This window comes from Phodopus roborovskii, unplaced genomic scaffold (assembly GCF_943737965.1).
Source record: "Phodopus roborovskii unplaced genomic scaffold, PHOROB, whole genome shotgun sequence".
NCBI classification, from domain to species: domain Eukaryota; kingdom Metazoa; phylum Chordata; class Mammalia; order Rodentia; family Cricetidae; genus Phodopus; species Phodopus roborovskii.
Window position 1 is genome coordinate 1116145 of NW_026126606.1, and position 16884 is coordinate 1133028.

Below are 16884 nucleotides of genomic sequence, written 5' to 3' on the forward strand. Positions count from 1 at the left end.
TGCTCTCATGAAACCATCTCTTAGGAAAAGATAAGTCGTTGGCATGGTGGCACACACCTTTAATCCCAGCACTTGGGAGACAGAGGAAGGCAGATCTCTGAGTTCAAGACCAGCCCAGTCTACAGAGCAAGTTCCCAGACAACCAGGGCTACCCAGAGAAACCCTGTCTCACACATGTCCTCTCCCCTGTAAAACAGAAAGTCCCAAATCCTTCAGCATCCCTCTAAGATGAGTTTCCTCTGGCCCTCAGACTCCAAGGATTTTCTTATAACTCAGTGGAACAATGACCTTCACACTCCCCTGAGGCTCACCTCTAGCAAGTAATGGCTCCTACTGAAATGGTGACCAGTCAAAACCACCTACAGATTGCTCAGCAGGAGGGCCAGGTTTGGTTGGGAGCTGCATGCAGGACGGTTTTCCCCTGGGGTGTGCCCTAACTTCACCATGCCCTAACTGTGCACCAGCTTCCCTTCCTGCCAAAGGTTAGTACCTAAGTCAGTGTTGCTATAAAGACGGCATTATGAGAAGCATACTGCCTGGCCTACTGCAGACACACAAACATCTGATTTTGTTATCATTACTATTCCACCATCAAGTGTATGAAGGTCAGCAGAGTATATACCACTTTATGTTGTCACTATTGGCTGTTTCTTTCTAATCACAGAAATGCCTGTATAGATCTTGTGTCCTGGATTTCATCATAAGCATTCTCCCTCCTGCTTGTACAGACCCTTCATCCCAAGCGGCTGGTCCAGGTTTTGTCTCAGGAGGTAGGAGATGCTGGGTTTTGTTTTGGTTTTGGTTTTTTTTGTTTGTTTGTTTGTTTGTTTTGTTTTGTTTTGGCATGATAGGCAAGGCAACAAAACAATGATCATCTCTTGCAAGAATATCCTTCCACATAGAGATTTTAATGTGTATTGCCCAAGGATTCCCGAAAACTCCGTGTGCCCATTTTCCAGGGCCACGACCACATAGTAGGGTCCCAGCTTCCCGGCATTCTCACCTAACTCTCAGGAGGACTATGATTTGTATTCCTTTGTTCACGTTGGAAAACTACACCAGAAGTGGTGCTTTCTTAATATGAACTAAAACTTTAAGTCCTAAGCTATTATATGCTTCACATTAATAAAAATAGGGCTGACGAGGTGGCTCAGCAGGTGGCAATACCTGCCCCAAGCCTAATGACCTGAATTTGATTCCTGGAACCCAAGTAGTGGGAGGAAATAAGAACCTCCACAGGTTGCCCTCTAACCTCCAGCTCATGTGGGTGCAAGTATGCACGGGTGCACACACAAATGCACACATGTGTGCACACACACATGCATACACACACATGCCCCCACACACCACACATACCAGAGAGAGAGAGAAGGGGGAGTCTTGAAGCTTCATTTTCTTCAGTAGGTGAAGACAGTTAAAGTGCAGCTAAAATTAGCTTTTCCTCCCCTGCACTTTTTATTTGGGTATGTGACAGTCTCCCCCAGGGCCTTCAGATTCCAGGTAAAAAGGATTCTAACTCTCCCTAAGAACCCTGGGATTTCAGCAGCTCTAGAAGTGAAAATGAAAGTTCCCCATTGCTTCCTCCTTGATGGAGATGAATTTTCCCACCCGCAGATGTGTCAAACACAGATGACAAATGTCAGCTTCAATGTCCCAGCACCAAGAAAGACACCTTTGCACTGAGACAGAACTTGGGAAATTTAAAGAGGAAGAGTTTTAAAATGAATATAAACTAGGTTTATACTGAGTAGGAAAAAGTTACAGAAACAATTTTAACAAATCATCATAAAAACCACTTTTGAGAACCTGTCCACTAGACGTTCCACGATTAAATAAGAAATGCAATGCTTAGTAGCTATAGGGGAGGGGTACCCGATGCCTTTCTGGATGAGTATAACTTGACTTCTCAAAGACCAGCTCTATCTCTGGGGCCCTCACTGTTTAATTAGCAAACACTGAAGCTCCAAGCAGACCTGTCAAACCTGGAACTCCACCGGTGGGGTCCAGCTATGCTTTCAACCAGATTTCCCCAGGCCAGTGGTTCTCAACCTTCCTACTGTTTGGACCCTTTAATACAGTTCCTCATGTTGTGATGACACCCAGCCACAAAACTGTTTTCGTTGTTACTTCGCAACTGTAATTTTATTTCAATGTAAATTTTTTTTTGGAGATAGAGGTTTGCCGTAGGGGTTATAACCCACAGGTTGAGAACCACTGCCCTAGGGTCTTCAGAATTCTGTTTTTAAGCAAGGATTGGTGAGGGGAAAGGAAAAAATAAAAAGCCAGTCTGGTGTCTCATGCTTTTAATTCCAACACTTGGGAGGCAGAGCCAGGCGGATCTCTGTGAGTTCGAGGCCATCCTGGACTACAGAGTGAGTTCCAGGTTAGCCAGGGAAGGCTACACAGAGAAATCCTGTCTCAAAACAACAAAAATGAAAAAAACAAACAAGACTTTGTGGGCTAAGAGGCAATATTGAAGTTTTCCTGTGCATATGGGGTAAGACAATAAAAAACATTTATTATTTACGGACTGTAAAACCCAGGTGGCTGGACTCGGTTTGCTAATCCCTGCTTGAAAGCACCTCACACACTCCTTGCATACAAACCCACAGAAGCCCTCACAGAGCAGACAGCCTCTCCAGTAATGGACACTGCTGGATTGAAAAGCACTGTCAGTTTTTCCTTCTACACTGGGAGGACAGTGTTTAGGACTCACAGTGGAACCCTGGCATTCTACAACTGGGATTTGTTGGGTCCCTATAAGTAGCTGCCTGCCCAGTCCCAGGGCACTCAGGAACACAGAAGTAATCACCTTGGTTGCCATGTGCATATCCAGAAGCCCCTGCCACTTGGTCATGTTAACTCACCAATAATGCATTAACATGCCAACTGGCAGGTGAGGAAATTGAGGCTCAAAGAGTGAATCACCATCTCAATGCCACAGATGTCTGGGGTGGTACCACCATCCAGGTTTCTTGGTGACTAATACCTATGAGATCTTCATCACAAACCATGTCTTCTAGACTTGGCCCTTGATCTCAAAGGTTTATGCTTAATCAAGGAGCCAAGGTACACAATGCTCGGAGGTGTGAAAACCACACAAAGACACACAAGCAACAGAAAGCAGCGTTTAAAGTGTTAACAGTGCCTGAATGTTATGGATCCGCTAATGTGGGGCTCACTAGAAGAGTCTAAAATGAACCAACCTCAAAACTGTTCGGAGATGTGATGAGGGAAGGAGAGAGGATGTCCCATCCCCCACAATGTAACCCCAAGAACCCTCAAATATTGTAAGCTCCCTGACAAAAGGAAATAAGAATAGATTAATTAAACATGCTAATTTGAGGTGAGACTATTCTAGCTGATGGGGTGCTTAAGGGCCACCAAGATGGCTGAATAGGTAAATGTGCTTGCCACCAAACCTGACAACCTGAATTGGTGGGAAGAGAGCTACATGCCAACAGTTAATCTCTGACCTTCAACACAGCTGCCTTGGCAAACAGCCCCCACCCCACCACATACAAAATAGTTTTGTTTTGTTTTGTTTTTTTAATTTAAGGTACTTGAATGTGAAGGAGGGAGGCAGGAGATTCGTGTCTGCTGTGGGACTGAACACTGTATCTTCAAGTTTGAATACCAAAGTCCACACCTTCAATGTGTTGCTATCAACAGATGGAACCACTAGGAAATCATTAGTTTTTGATGAATTCAGAGGGCAGGGTCCTCATGGACTTGGTAACCTATGAGTACAGACCCCAGAGCAATTGCTTCCTGTATCCCTGCCAGGGAGGGCACCCCATCTGTGGTGGCACATGGAGTTGGAGGCAGGTGGGTCCCTGTGAGCTCTCAGTCAGTCTGGTCTACACAATGTGTTCCAGGCCAGATAGGGCTACATGGTGAGGCACTGTCTCAAAACCAACAGTCTATAAACCAAGAGGACCCACCCTATGAGCCTATGACGGCAGCCTAACCAGGGACTTCAAGTTTACAGAACTCCAATAAGCTTCTAATGTTCACACCATGGATAGGTGACATTACGATGTGACAACCAGCACAGACCTTCAGAAGTGACCTGCAAGAAGACTCCAGTGGCTATTTGTTGGCTCCGTAGATACAAAAGGGCTGAGAGCCAAGGAGTGCCGGTGGCCTCTAGAAAAAACAGCCCAGGGAAGGAACCTTGACCAAGGCATCAGCCAGATCTCAGACCAGCAGGACCCACACTGCACTTCCCACCTGCAAATTTGAAGGGAGAATGTGCGTTCCATTGAACCTCTGGGCAGACAGAAACATGCCATGAAGCAAGAGGAAATGAGAGTAAAGAAAAGCTTATACCCTGTCAAGCCTCAGCCTGAAGCAGTATAGGGTTGGGAAGGTCACACCCAGGTAACTACAGCTGGCGAGTGTGGAGTGATACATATAAAGTCACCACACAAAGAGGCCAGGAGAGTGGTCAGATGGGACCAGTCCATGACAGACTAGGACACACTTAGAAGGGTAAGACCAAACAAGCATAGGGAAAGCCAGGCAAAAATGCTCAGTTGTTCTCACTGTTGCTTCAAACATAAGCAAAAGGAGCGCTCTTTCTGGACAAGCAGTCATACTAACATCAGTCACAGGGACTCCTCTTTGAGGACCCACAGCCTTTGGAGCAGATGTTGCCTGGGCACCTAGCCTGTGGTAGCTAACGCTTAACCCCTCACCGATTGGCTTATTTCCAACTAGGGCGAAAGAACGAGCCACAAGACACTGATGGGGATGTCTTCTGTATATGTTTCTCTTATTGGTTAATGAATAAAACACTGTGGCCAATGAGTCAGGAAGTATAGGCATGGCTAGGTGACAAGGAGAAGTCTGGGAAGTGGAAGCAGACAGCAGTCACCATTTGAGCCACCAAAGGAGTTAGAGGTTCAGATCCTTCTCCAGTAAGGTAAGACCACGTGGAAATACTCAGATTAAAATAAATGGGTTAATAATTAAGACAAAGCTAGCCAATAAGAAGCCCAGGCCACCGGCCAACAGTTTTATAATTAATATGGCATCCGTGTGTTTAATGGGGGGCTGAAACGGTGGTGGGACCTGGCCAGGCCAGAAACTTCATACGACAAGGCAGGAGTCACAGAGGAACTCTACAGACTGCTATGACCAACGCCAACAACCAGAAGAAAGCGTGGTCTCCTCCGGTGACTTTCCAAGTAGGCAACACCTGTTCTCAAATAAAGACTTACAGCCCTAGCATACAGGAGTTGGGTACAATATGACAAAAGCAAACAAAAGCAAAAGATCCCCCTCCAAGGTCAGGTGCCCAGCCAGTTGGCTGGACCTATGGGACCTCAGGAGGGATGCACACTCAGACACAGTCCCCAAGAACTGTGTAACTTCCTAGCTCTGTCCAGTAAGAGTTTTTACGCCATAAACAATGCCCTTGGGGCCTCGTGGAGAGGCACCATTTTGATCAGATGGACTTGTGCATGGAGGGACACCGAAAAGTGGCACAACCAGGAAATGGTGAGGAGGTTATCAAATGGGCACGTGGGCATGGGTGGCCTGAGCCTGGGAGATACGCAGGCGCTGGTTCCTGGATCATCCACTAAGGACGGAGCTGCCTGAACTGCTTGAACACGGAAAAGTCCAAGAGCAACGTCCCTTACAGCTCACATTTGCGCACTGAAGCCATCGTGTGGTTCTGGTGGAATTCTGTCTACCTGAGCTCTGCCCCCATTTCTATCCCTCCTGGGGTCTCCCTCAGCATTCCCACATTCTGAATGGAGCTCACTTCCACAGACTTTGGAGTGAAGAGAGGGAATTCTGTTGGGTATCAAGCAGACACCACAGTGCCTGTGTCTTTATATGGGAGGAGGTTTATGGGCCACACACAGCAACGTAGGTCAGAAAAGTAAACGAGACAGGTGGGAGATGCACCACGGCTGGCCTCCAGGTGGACATGCGCCGTCAGCCTCACCATACAGGTAATCTCCTTTTTACCTTTTATTAAAGTCTTTTCAACATGCAATGACAAAAATCATTGTTTTCAATCTGACCAAAATACAGTATCCCTTTTATATAATGTGTATAATAGCCTTCAAATTAAAAATTCAAAAAATTCCAAGTGGGTCCAATTTTTAAAAATTAAACTCTCCAGAGATCCTTTGTAAAGTCTGGGATTTGTCAACAAAACTGGGCATCCTGTCTTGGAGGGAGATCTCAGCCTCCGGAGGAGCAACAGGATGCTGACACACTATATAGGTGGGCAGTGACTTTGTAACCTAACAGCCACTGAGCACAGCCCTGTGCCAGCAGGAAAACAACATACTGGGAAAACCTTCCCAATCCCTGGGGATCAGCTCTGATCTGCAGGTCCCTCCTATTGTCTAAGAGAAGCAGTTTGTTGTCCAAGTTAGTACAATACACAGGGTTCAAAAGATATCACTGGCCACCTTGCCTTTGGCGGGACAGGCCCCACACAGAGGAGGATCACCTTGCAGCCCTTCACACAAGTGTAAAAATCAGGCTGTCCTTTCGACCACAGTGAAGCCTGGGCTCTTGGTAGGTACTGAGCCTCCCGACCCGAGTGCATCTCATAGGCCTTACTTAGGCCATCTCTAATTTTGTGGGTGACCAGGATGTAAGGAAGTCCAAGGGAAAAGCTGTTGTGCCTGCTCACCTGGCCCTCTGTGAGTGCATCCTTCTAACACCAGAACTCACCCAATTTCTTGGGCCAGACTGAAGACCAATAGCTCTTCTGGAATCTTCCAGGCTTTCAGCTCAAGATATAGGCTGCTCAGGCATTCAGCCACATGGACTGAGCATCTCCTAGTCCTCGGCCTCTCTGACGTGCTGACAGCCATGGTTGTGTAAGTCACAGACCATACTGTGTAAGGCCTAACAGATCCCCTTTGTCATACATGTCCCTTCTATTAATTCTGTTTTTCTACAGAGCTCTGTGCAATGCAAACACCCTCAGTGGATACAACCTTCCAGGCTCCCTGCCGTCACAGCTTGTTGCAGTTGGTGCTGAGGATGAGCAGAGAGTAACTCCCACAGTTAGGCTCACACTACTCTGAGTGGGATTATTTGGGATATGAGCTTCTAGACTGTTCTATGGCCTGTTGACATCATCTTGTCCTCCTGCTCCAAACACTGCCCTTGATTAAAAGGAGACACCACAGGGTAAGCAGGACACAGTACAGACACCTGGGGGCCTAAATGCCCTTCGAGGCCCATACGTAGGCATCCAAACTCTTTTAACTTAGCAGGGCTGCTCTCCCATAGGCTGGCTAGCCTTCTGCTCCAGGATTTACCAGCCCTCTCAGTCCTCTACCACAATCACTACTTCTGGTCTGTGAAAGCCGCCACCTTCCTTCTGAATGAAACTACACAGATATTTGGTGGCTTATCAAAAACATTTCCTATCATTAATAGGATCTGTACGGGGCAGCCCTCCCACCATCTGCACGGCCTGCTTTTTTTAAGTCACAAAGTTCCAGGAACCCTTGATTTGTTCTTGAGACAGTGTCTTCTCGTGTAGCCCAGGCTAGCCTCTAACCCACTTTGTAGCTGAGACCCTTGACCCCTCCAAGCCTCTTGCTTCCACTTTCCTGAGTGTCAGGACAATCACAGGCGTACACCACCACCTGCTAAGAAGCAAACCCATCTTCACTTCATGTGCTAAGCAAACAGTCTAGCTACTGAGATCATCCTGGTGAATTCTGAGGTGAATTCTTTTCTTCTTCTTCAGTGCACGTATAAGTCAATCAAATATTGCTTGGTATCTGGTAGATTATGCTTGTGTGTTTACTCATTTCCTTCCCAGACTAGGAAAGAGCAGGAAAAGTGAGACATGCAGAGAGAACCCTATGTCTCATCTCACAGCATCAAACGGAAGCAGGTGGCACTTCTGTCACCCACTCTGATGGAGTGGGCACATGCAGTGGCAGACAGAGGATGAGAGGACTGTCCTGAGCCAGACAACAGGCAACAAACCCTATTTCTGCGGTAGGTGTCCCAGCATCTCCTGTGTGTGTGTTCAGTGGTGGAGGCGAGTGTTTTCACTGAGAGACAATACCCTCTCCCCCACCTCACCCCTAACCCTGGAGGGAATAGTGAAGACTCACCCAGACCGGACACATTGATTGCCTTCACAGATTTCTTCATTTTGTAGAGAACCATCCGGTCCACGTCCAAAGCCTAAAATACAGAGAATACTGGAATTAAAACATGTTTGCGCACAGACTATAACTACAGATAGCGAGAACCTTCTGGGGGTCCTACTACAGGGGCCCAGGGCTGAGTCTTTGCCTAGTGGGGAAAATTGTCTTTCAAAGCGTACAAAACAGCAGTTTTATTGGTTTACAGAAAACCACCTATATCATACAAGCCCACTCCACCTGCTGAACACAGCACTCTACAGAGAGGTGAGTGAACCTGGACACATGCCTCTACCACATCTGGACTGTCCCTAAGCTCTGTCTGCCCCTCTCCCCTTGAAGGGAAGGGCAGTCTCAAGGGTACCATGTGACCCTCCCCATAAAAAGCACCTGACAGACAAGGCAGAGTCAGACCTGCCCCGTGCAGATACAGTGTGGTGCTTTGAATTTGTGAAGCTATTAGCTGTGTTTAGGAGGCTTATTCCTAATCCCCCCAAGCCTCAGATTTCTCTTCCAGAAGCCAGCTGTAACAGCTTAGCAAGCTGAATGATTAAACAAACACTCGGATGTTTAATATTCAGCAAGCATTTACAGCACAACGTCAGTCGACAGCAGTAATTGTCATGCAAAACACCTGCACATAGTAGGCGTTCAACCGTATGTACAGTGACTCATCAAACCTGGGCATTTATTCACAGCTAAACTTCTACCAAAGAAACAGGGCGAACAATTTTCCCATAACTCAGCTAAGCGCCTCGGAAGATCAAAGGACGCCAAATGGTTGTGACAGGAGGGTGAGCACATCTGGGAACCACGGAGGGTGAGGCCAACTAAGGGCGACTATTTAAAAAATCCCGCAGTGACCTGTCATCTGAAAACAGGGAGAAAAGCCAGACATCTTGAATCTGCTTCCGGCCCCAACCTTCCTAAGGCCTTTTCTGACGCCACCTTGGTTGTTTTCTGGGGTGTTAGAAACAGATGAGATTGGAGTCGACAGTTTTAAATACAACAATGACCAAAAGGCACCAGACAGAATAAGGAGAGAGAGAGAGAGAGAGAGAGAGAGAGAGAGAGAGAGAGAGAGAGAGAGAGAGAGTTGTTCTTATTACTTCACTGTGTGTTTGTCTGAACCTTTAAGTATATCAAGATCAAACCTGGGGCTCTAGGCAAGCACTCACAGAGCTTGGGGGGGGGGGAGCTTGCTATATTCTATAGCTCAGGGTGACCTTGAATCAAACTTTCTTATAATGAATTACCTTTTTTGTGTATAGGGAAAGGTTTTTAGTGTGGTATACGAGCCCCATATATCCTTCCCCTCTTCTTCCCACAGCTTCAGTGATGGGGGTTACAGGCACCTGCTACTGTGCCTGGCTTTTTATGTGGGATCATGCAGTGTGTGTGCATGTATGCTAAAGAGAGAGAGTTTGGAGGAACACACCTGTGGAAATCAGAAAAGGACACTTGGCGCCCTCCATCACTTTCCACCTCATTCCCTTAGGACAGAATTGTTTTGGCCATCTGTCTCCCAGGACCCATCTGCCCCACCTTCCAGCACTGGGGTTATGGCTATGACTGGCATTTTTACAGTGTGGGCTCTGGTCTTGTTTGTTTGTTTGTTTGTTCTCAGGGCCTCACGCTTCTATAGCAAACTCTCTCACCTGCTGAGCCATCGCCCTAATGCCAGTGTGAACTCTTAATATACAGGGTGGTCATCTTCAACCCACTCTTGACTTTGAGGTTCAAACGGGGATTTGGAAATAGTAAGTAACCTACAAAACCCTGCATTGCTCTCCCTCCCTTACAGCCTCAGAAGTCCTCCCCCACAGTCCTCCAGCCTCAGAGCAGTAGTCCACAAGACAGAGTCTGCTCAGGCTGTCTCAGAAGCGACACTGCCCGTGTATCAGGGAGTAGAACCTGACACACAGGGGCGAATCAGGGTGCTGTCACAACTGGGAGTTCCCACCCCAAGTCACAGGTCCTTGCTGCAAACCACATCTGATATAGTAAACACACGGTCCAGGACTCTGGCTGAAGAGTCTGTCTTGGCCAGTCCCTGCAGTTGACCAGAACAGTATCTGACCTGCATTTAAATAAGAACTAGCCTCCCCCAAGCCTCCTCGAAGACAGCAGAGGATCTCACAGACAGCAGCAAGGCTGAGCTCTTTGGAAGTCACTCAGCAACCCTTACCAAAAAGCTTCCTCCAGGGCAAGGGGTAAAATGAGAAAGCCTCACATGAAACAGAAACAACAAAAGTTCCATGGCAGATCACTGGGGGAGGCATTCCAGTTCGTAACCCTAAGTCAAAGAACTTGGAGAACCTTCCTGCGCTCAGAGCTTTCCTTGCTCATCCATCAAGCTCCCGAGCTGCCACCTTCATTTCTGGTTATCCCCTGAGCTCTCAAGGCTGCTTGATGCTCTCCCAGGGCTGTTAATTGCCTTCTCTCCCTGGAATATCTTCCTGCCTCTTAGCCCTTGACCCCCAGTGTCACAGGCTGGTCTTCCAGCCAAGCCACCTGCTGTCCCTCCACAGGGAAGGTTGGCCCACACATGTGCTTGCTCACCTTTTCAGGTGAGAGTTACTGAGCACTTGGTACGCGCCAAACACAAAAGCAGGGAGTGGGGATGCAGCAGTGAGCAAACCAAGACAATGATCCAGCAAAAGACAAGCACCTCCACAAACACAGACTCACTACTGGTAGGAGCAGAAGGCCAGGACTCACCTTGTACACTGACCTGCTTTGCTGACCTTGGATACTACCCAACACCCGTGCTGTCCTCTACCTTGGCTGCTACTGAGCCCCCTTTAACACTTGAACACACTGAGTTCTGAGAAATACCAAGTGTGTGCGAGCACTCGGGACCCATTATGCACCAGAGAGCCCCACCAGGGCATGGGACTCTGTACCAAGCCACAGGGTTTCCCTGGCCAGAGAGAGTGTGCTGGAGTGCCTCAAGGCCATTGGGAGCAGGCAGGAAAGGGAAAGGATTCCAGGAAAGGCCTCCCAGAGACTGGCTGGAGCCTGGCTGGTTTAGAAACCAGTCAGGCTCCACCTGGGCACTGAACTCCTGGGTAGCCAGCTAGAAACAACCTGCTTCTGTCCAGTGGGGATAAACACTGTGTCTGCCTGTAGCCCCGCCAGGGCCCCACCCACAGCACAGCCAGCTCTGCTCAAAAAGGCTGTAGGTGGCCACTACAAGGCCAAGGGAGGCACCTGCAACTGGCGAACTCGGGCAGGCACCCACACTGTGTCTGCCTGTAAGCCCACGTCACAGGACACACCCACAAGGCACACAGCTCAGCTCTGCTCAAAAATAGTTGCAGCACCCCACACAGTGAGTGCACACCCTGGCCATCTAGTGACAGCACCCACCGTGGACCCCACAGGGATGGCACTCTGACCCAACTGGCTGACCACAGGGGACAGCACCCACACATGAGGACAGCACTCCACACAGTGACAACACCCTACACAGTGAGTGACAGCACCCCACACAGTGAGTGACAGCACCCCACACAGTGAGTGACATCACCCCACACAGTGAGTGACAGCACCCCACACAGTGAGTGACAGCACCCACACAGTGAGTGACAGCACCCACACAGTGAGTGACAGCACCCACACAGTGAGTGACAGCACCCACACAGTGAGTGACAGCACCCACACAGTGAGTGACAGCACCCACACAGTGAGTGACAGCACCCACACAGTGAGTGACAGCACCCACACAGTGAGTGACAGCACCCACACAGTGAGTGACAGCACCCACACAGTGAGTGACAGCACCCACACAGTGAGTGACAGCACCCACACAGTGACAGCACCCACACAGTGAGTGACAGCACCCACACAGTGAGTGACAGCACCCACACAGGGAGTGACAGCACCCACACAGTGACAGCACCCACACAGTGAGTGACAGCACCCACACAGTGAGTGACAGCACCCACACAGTGAGTGACAGCACCCACACAGTGAGTGACAGCACCCACACAGTGAGTGACAGCACCCACACAGTGAGTGACAGCACCCACACAGTGAGTGACAGCACCCACACAGTGGGGGACAGCACCCACACAGTGAGTGACAGCACCCACACAGTGAGTGACAGCACCCACACAGTGAGTGACAGCACCCACACAGTGAGTGACAGCACCCACACAGTGAGTGACAGCACCCACACAGAGTGACAGCACCCACACAGGAGTGACAGCACCCACACAGTAAGTGACAGCACCCCACACCCCAGTGAGTGACAGCACCCACACAGTGAGTGACAGCACCCACACAGTGAGTGACAGCACCCACACAGTGAGTGACAGCACCCACACAGTGAGTGACAGCACCCACACAGTGACAGCACCCACACAGTGACAGCACCCACACAGTGAGTGACAGCACCCACACAGTGAGTGACAGCACCCACACAGTGAGTGACAGCACCCCACACAGTGAGTGACAGCACCCACACAGTGAGTGACAGCACCCACACAGTGACAGCACCCACACAGTGAGTGACAGCACCCCACACAGTGACAGCACCCACACAGTGAGTGACAGCACCCACACAGTGAGTGACAGCACCCACACAGTGAGTGACAGCACCCACACAGAGTGACAACACCCTACACAGTGAGTGACAGCACCCACACAGTGAGTGACAGCACCCACACAGTGACAGCACCCACACAGAGTGACAACACCCTACACAGTGAGTGACAGCACCCCACACCCCAGTGAGTGACAGCACCCCACACAGTGACAGCTCCCACACAGTGACAGCACCCACACAGTGAGTGACAGCACCCACACAGTGAGTGACAGCACCCACACAGTGAGTGACAGCACCCACACAGTGAGTGACAGCACCCACACAGTGAGTGACAGCACCCACACAGTGAGTGACAGCACCCACACAGTGAGTGACGCACCCACACGACAGCACCCACACAGTAGTGACAGCACCCACACAGTAGTGACAGCACCCACACAGTGAGTGACAGCACCCACACAGTGACAGCACCCACACAGAGTGACAGCACCCACACAGTGAGTGACAGCACCCACACAGTGCTCTGCAGATTACAGCCCTTTTGCCCTTTCCTATCTAGGGCAGCACAGAAGTCTTGTAAAGATACCCCTCCATCTGAGTCCTGTCCCTATTGTTGAAGGGGAAGCTGTTTCCTGCCTGGGGAATGAAAAGATAAACAAACTCTGGCTGCTGCACTCCCCTGCCCCTCCTCCAACCTGCCCCATCAGTCTATTCAGCAGAGGAAGGAAGGTGAGCTTGGCACTTGGTGGCAGAGGTAATTATAATTAAAACCCACACGAGGGAAAAGCTATTCCCTCCCTGTTCAAAAATGCACCCTCCATCACCAGGCATTTACAGACCATCAAGATTAAACCCGGTCAGGAGAAGTGACAATGATTAAGACAAAAAAGTCTTGTGTCTGTGGTTTACAAGAAAGCTTTGCCAAAACCTTAAAGCAAGAACAATAATAAGGCTTCTGCCGTCTCCAGACCAAAGGGACCTGCAACATGGTGGTGACTTCTAACTGTAAGTCACCTCCCATTCCTTCTTTCTTCCACAAGTCCTCAAACCTGGAAAGAAAAAGACAACCCCACACCAAAACGTGTGGACTAATTACAAACACACAGAACTGCACAAGTCAATAGAGACCTAAGGAGGGCTGGCCCCGCCCGTAATTGATGTCTGGCCAAACCCCATAAACTCTGAGGGGCTGGACTCAAGCTGACCTCTAGTTTATAAAACAAGCTTAACAGATTAAATTTACTGCATAAACAAGGCTGTAGGGATGTGTCTCAAATATTTCCAAGGAAAATAAGTAACTGTTGGGGTGGTAATCGGAGATGGTGAGTGGAGAAAGGGAGAGGAGGCCATGAGGGCATGGGTCACGGCAAACCCACCACTAGAATGACCTTCACACGCACACTGGTGGCATTTTCACACCTGGTTGCCCCCACACAGTAGCCATACGTGCAGGGGTTCTAGTACAATGAAAAACATTGGAAGTTCATTCACTTCTGCATGCCTTGCTGACTCCCACATAGCATGTGTGTGATGGTTCCAGAATGCCATTAGGCTCTTTCTTCTCCAACATTGCAGGTGCCTCTGTGCATGTGAGGGCTATCACAGAGCCAGGGAATCCACCCCAGGCAGCCTGGCCCTCCTGGCTCCACAGCTCAGTGGTGGCACCCCGTCACACACTACCTTCTCTATGGCGTCAAATCAGTCCACCTCTGAGTTGGGTCCCACAGTCCCGGCAAGCTCAGTCTAAGGACCTGGTTTGGTTCAGGAGTGGGAAACCCACGAGCTACAAGCCAAAGATGTTCCACCTCCTGTTAGTTCACAACCTAACAGTTTTGACAGGTGGACATGTCCGGCTGGATGTGGTAATGTGTGAGGGAAGGCTCCCTCTGACTCACCCTTCGAGAGGAAACATTACCTCAGTCCTCAAAACAGCCTTTCTTTTCTCAATCACCAGCCCTGACTATTAGCTGTGTTTTGAATTTCACTCTAAATATTTGTGGGAATTTATTTAATTACCATCTGGTCCTTTTCAGGAAAAGTTTGCTGCCTCTGAGTTAGACAATCCATGCAAAGCATCCCCCCAGCATCAGCCAGGCCTGTCCCTTCAACCCTGGCCTAGACAGACTAGTACCAGCCCACAACCAATTTGGTCAGGCACCCTGGGACCTCAAGAGGAGGTAACATGGGAGGGAACCCAAAGATAATGTCTGAAGGACAGAAGGCCTACAGACCACAGTCGCCCTTCTGGAGCTGGCCCCTATGTATGATGGGCAAACTTGAGAGGAAATGACAGTTTTGAAAGCTAGCTGATAAAACCAAGCACACCCACACCCAAGGGCGGTTCTACCAGGACAGTCACGAAGACATCAGTGCCAGGACGCTCTCATCAGTGGCAGCCGGTCTCATCACACATCTGACTTTAAGCAAAGTACAATGCATTGGGGAGGGTGGCAGACATTTGCAGAGGCCACTGGGCAAGCACTGAACCACAAGGCAGCCGTGAGCTCACCGTAATAATGGGCCGCCCCCCTTCTGGAAGTTAAGTGAGGCCAGGAGAACAGGTGTCTTTCAAAATTAAGATCAAATTCATGCCCAAGACAAACTGTGGTGGTGTGAAATGTGTGCGCCTCAGGACAACCTAGAAGGGATATGAGCGGATATTACCTAAAGACACAGAAGTTAAACACAAAGACACACTTAACACTTTCCAAGACAGCCCCCATGGACAAACCCACAAGTCTGTTGGGGGTTAACACTACAAACCGATATGCATTTGTATCAAAAAGGGCTACAGAGTGATGAAAGACCAGCCACTGTGTATACCAGATACAAATGATTTCGACAAAAACGTTGAAAATGGAACGCATGTGGTAAAACTCGGCAAAAACTTGAAATGAAAGGCAAAGCTGGATGTGCCTGTGTGCAATGCCTGGCAAACCTCAAGCCTACTGAAGGACTTCATCTAATATTGGAGTATGTGACACCCGAGTACAGGCAATGAAAAGCAAACACTCACTCCATGTTTGTACCATGCGTAGTCTCTAGCTACAGGACTCTGTTTCCATCCCAGCCTGACTAGTGAGCACACTTTCACCATCACAGGTGGCCAGAGAGCAGGGGTAGGAAACCAGGATGCACCCTGACGCAGCTGGCCCAGCAGAAATGCCACCACACCACCACCACCCGTGCACACGGCAATGTACACAAGCAGCAAGCAACAACAAACAGTGTGTGGAAGGGGATGAGATTATAACTAATTTTTTAAAGCTTTATTTATTATGTGTACAATGTTCTGATAGCATGTATGTCTGCAGGCCAGAAGAGGGCACCAGCTCTCGTTACAGAGCTGGCATGAGGGTTCTGGGAACTGAACTCAGGGCCTCTGGAAGAGCAGCCAGTTCTCTTAACCACTGAGCCATTTCTTCAGCCCCTATAACTAGTTTTTTTTTAAAACACTCTCATCACAGGAAGTAGAGAAAACACCAGCTTCATTATAAACCAATTAAACACACATTACACACACACAGCTCAGAGAGAGAGAGAGAGAGCGCACTCACTAAAAACATGCCAGGCATGGTAATGGTAACTCAATCCTGAAATCCCAGCAGGCAGAAGGCTGAGGCAGGAGGATTGCTGTGCCTTTGAGGCCATCATGGACTACAGTGTAAGACTACAGTGTTGTCTCAACAACAAAACAAACAGACTAAAAGTGGGGAAAATAGCTAAGGGCTGGAGAGATGGCCCAGAGGTTAAGAGCACTGGCTGCTCTTCCAGAGGACCTGGGTTTGATTTCTAGCATCCACATGGAGTCTTACAACTGTCTGTAGCTCCAATTTCAGGGCATCTGGAACCTTTACAGATACACATGCAGGCAAAACACCAAATGCACATAAAAGAAATAAATATAAAAAAAAAAAAAGAAAGAAAAAAATGGATGCAGCACAATAACACATTAGCCTGAGTACATCCATTATGCTTGGAGTTCAGACAAATGGAAAGGGCTTTCAACATCCTATGCTTTGTCTCCTTTGCCATTATCCTACCTCTAAGGATTTGTTTACCTTTGACCACAAAAATACATGGAAGGAACAGATTAAACAATAAAGAAAACAGCAATGCTCAAAGCCACATATTCCCACATATAAAAATAAACACAGAGAATCCTTGGTTAGGTGGTACAGGAAGCCA

At 48.8% G+C, this 16884-nt stretch overlaps 1 protein-coding gene across 1 annotated transcript in view; it reads right to left on the reverse strand.

Annotated features, from left to right (window-relative positions):
* The window catches only part of Asap2 (ArfGAP with SH3 domain, ankyrin repeat and PH domain 2), a 149063-nt gene that overhangs the window by 82718 nt on the left and 49461 nt on the right, over positions 1-16884 (reverse strand). Inside the window, 1 exon segment of the mRNA XM_051205959.1 lies at positions 8112-8184. Coding sequence (XP_051061916.1) covers positions 8112-8184 — 73 coding nt within the window.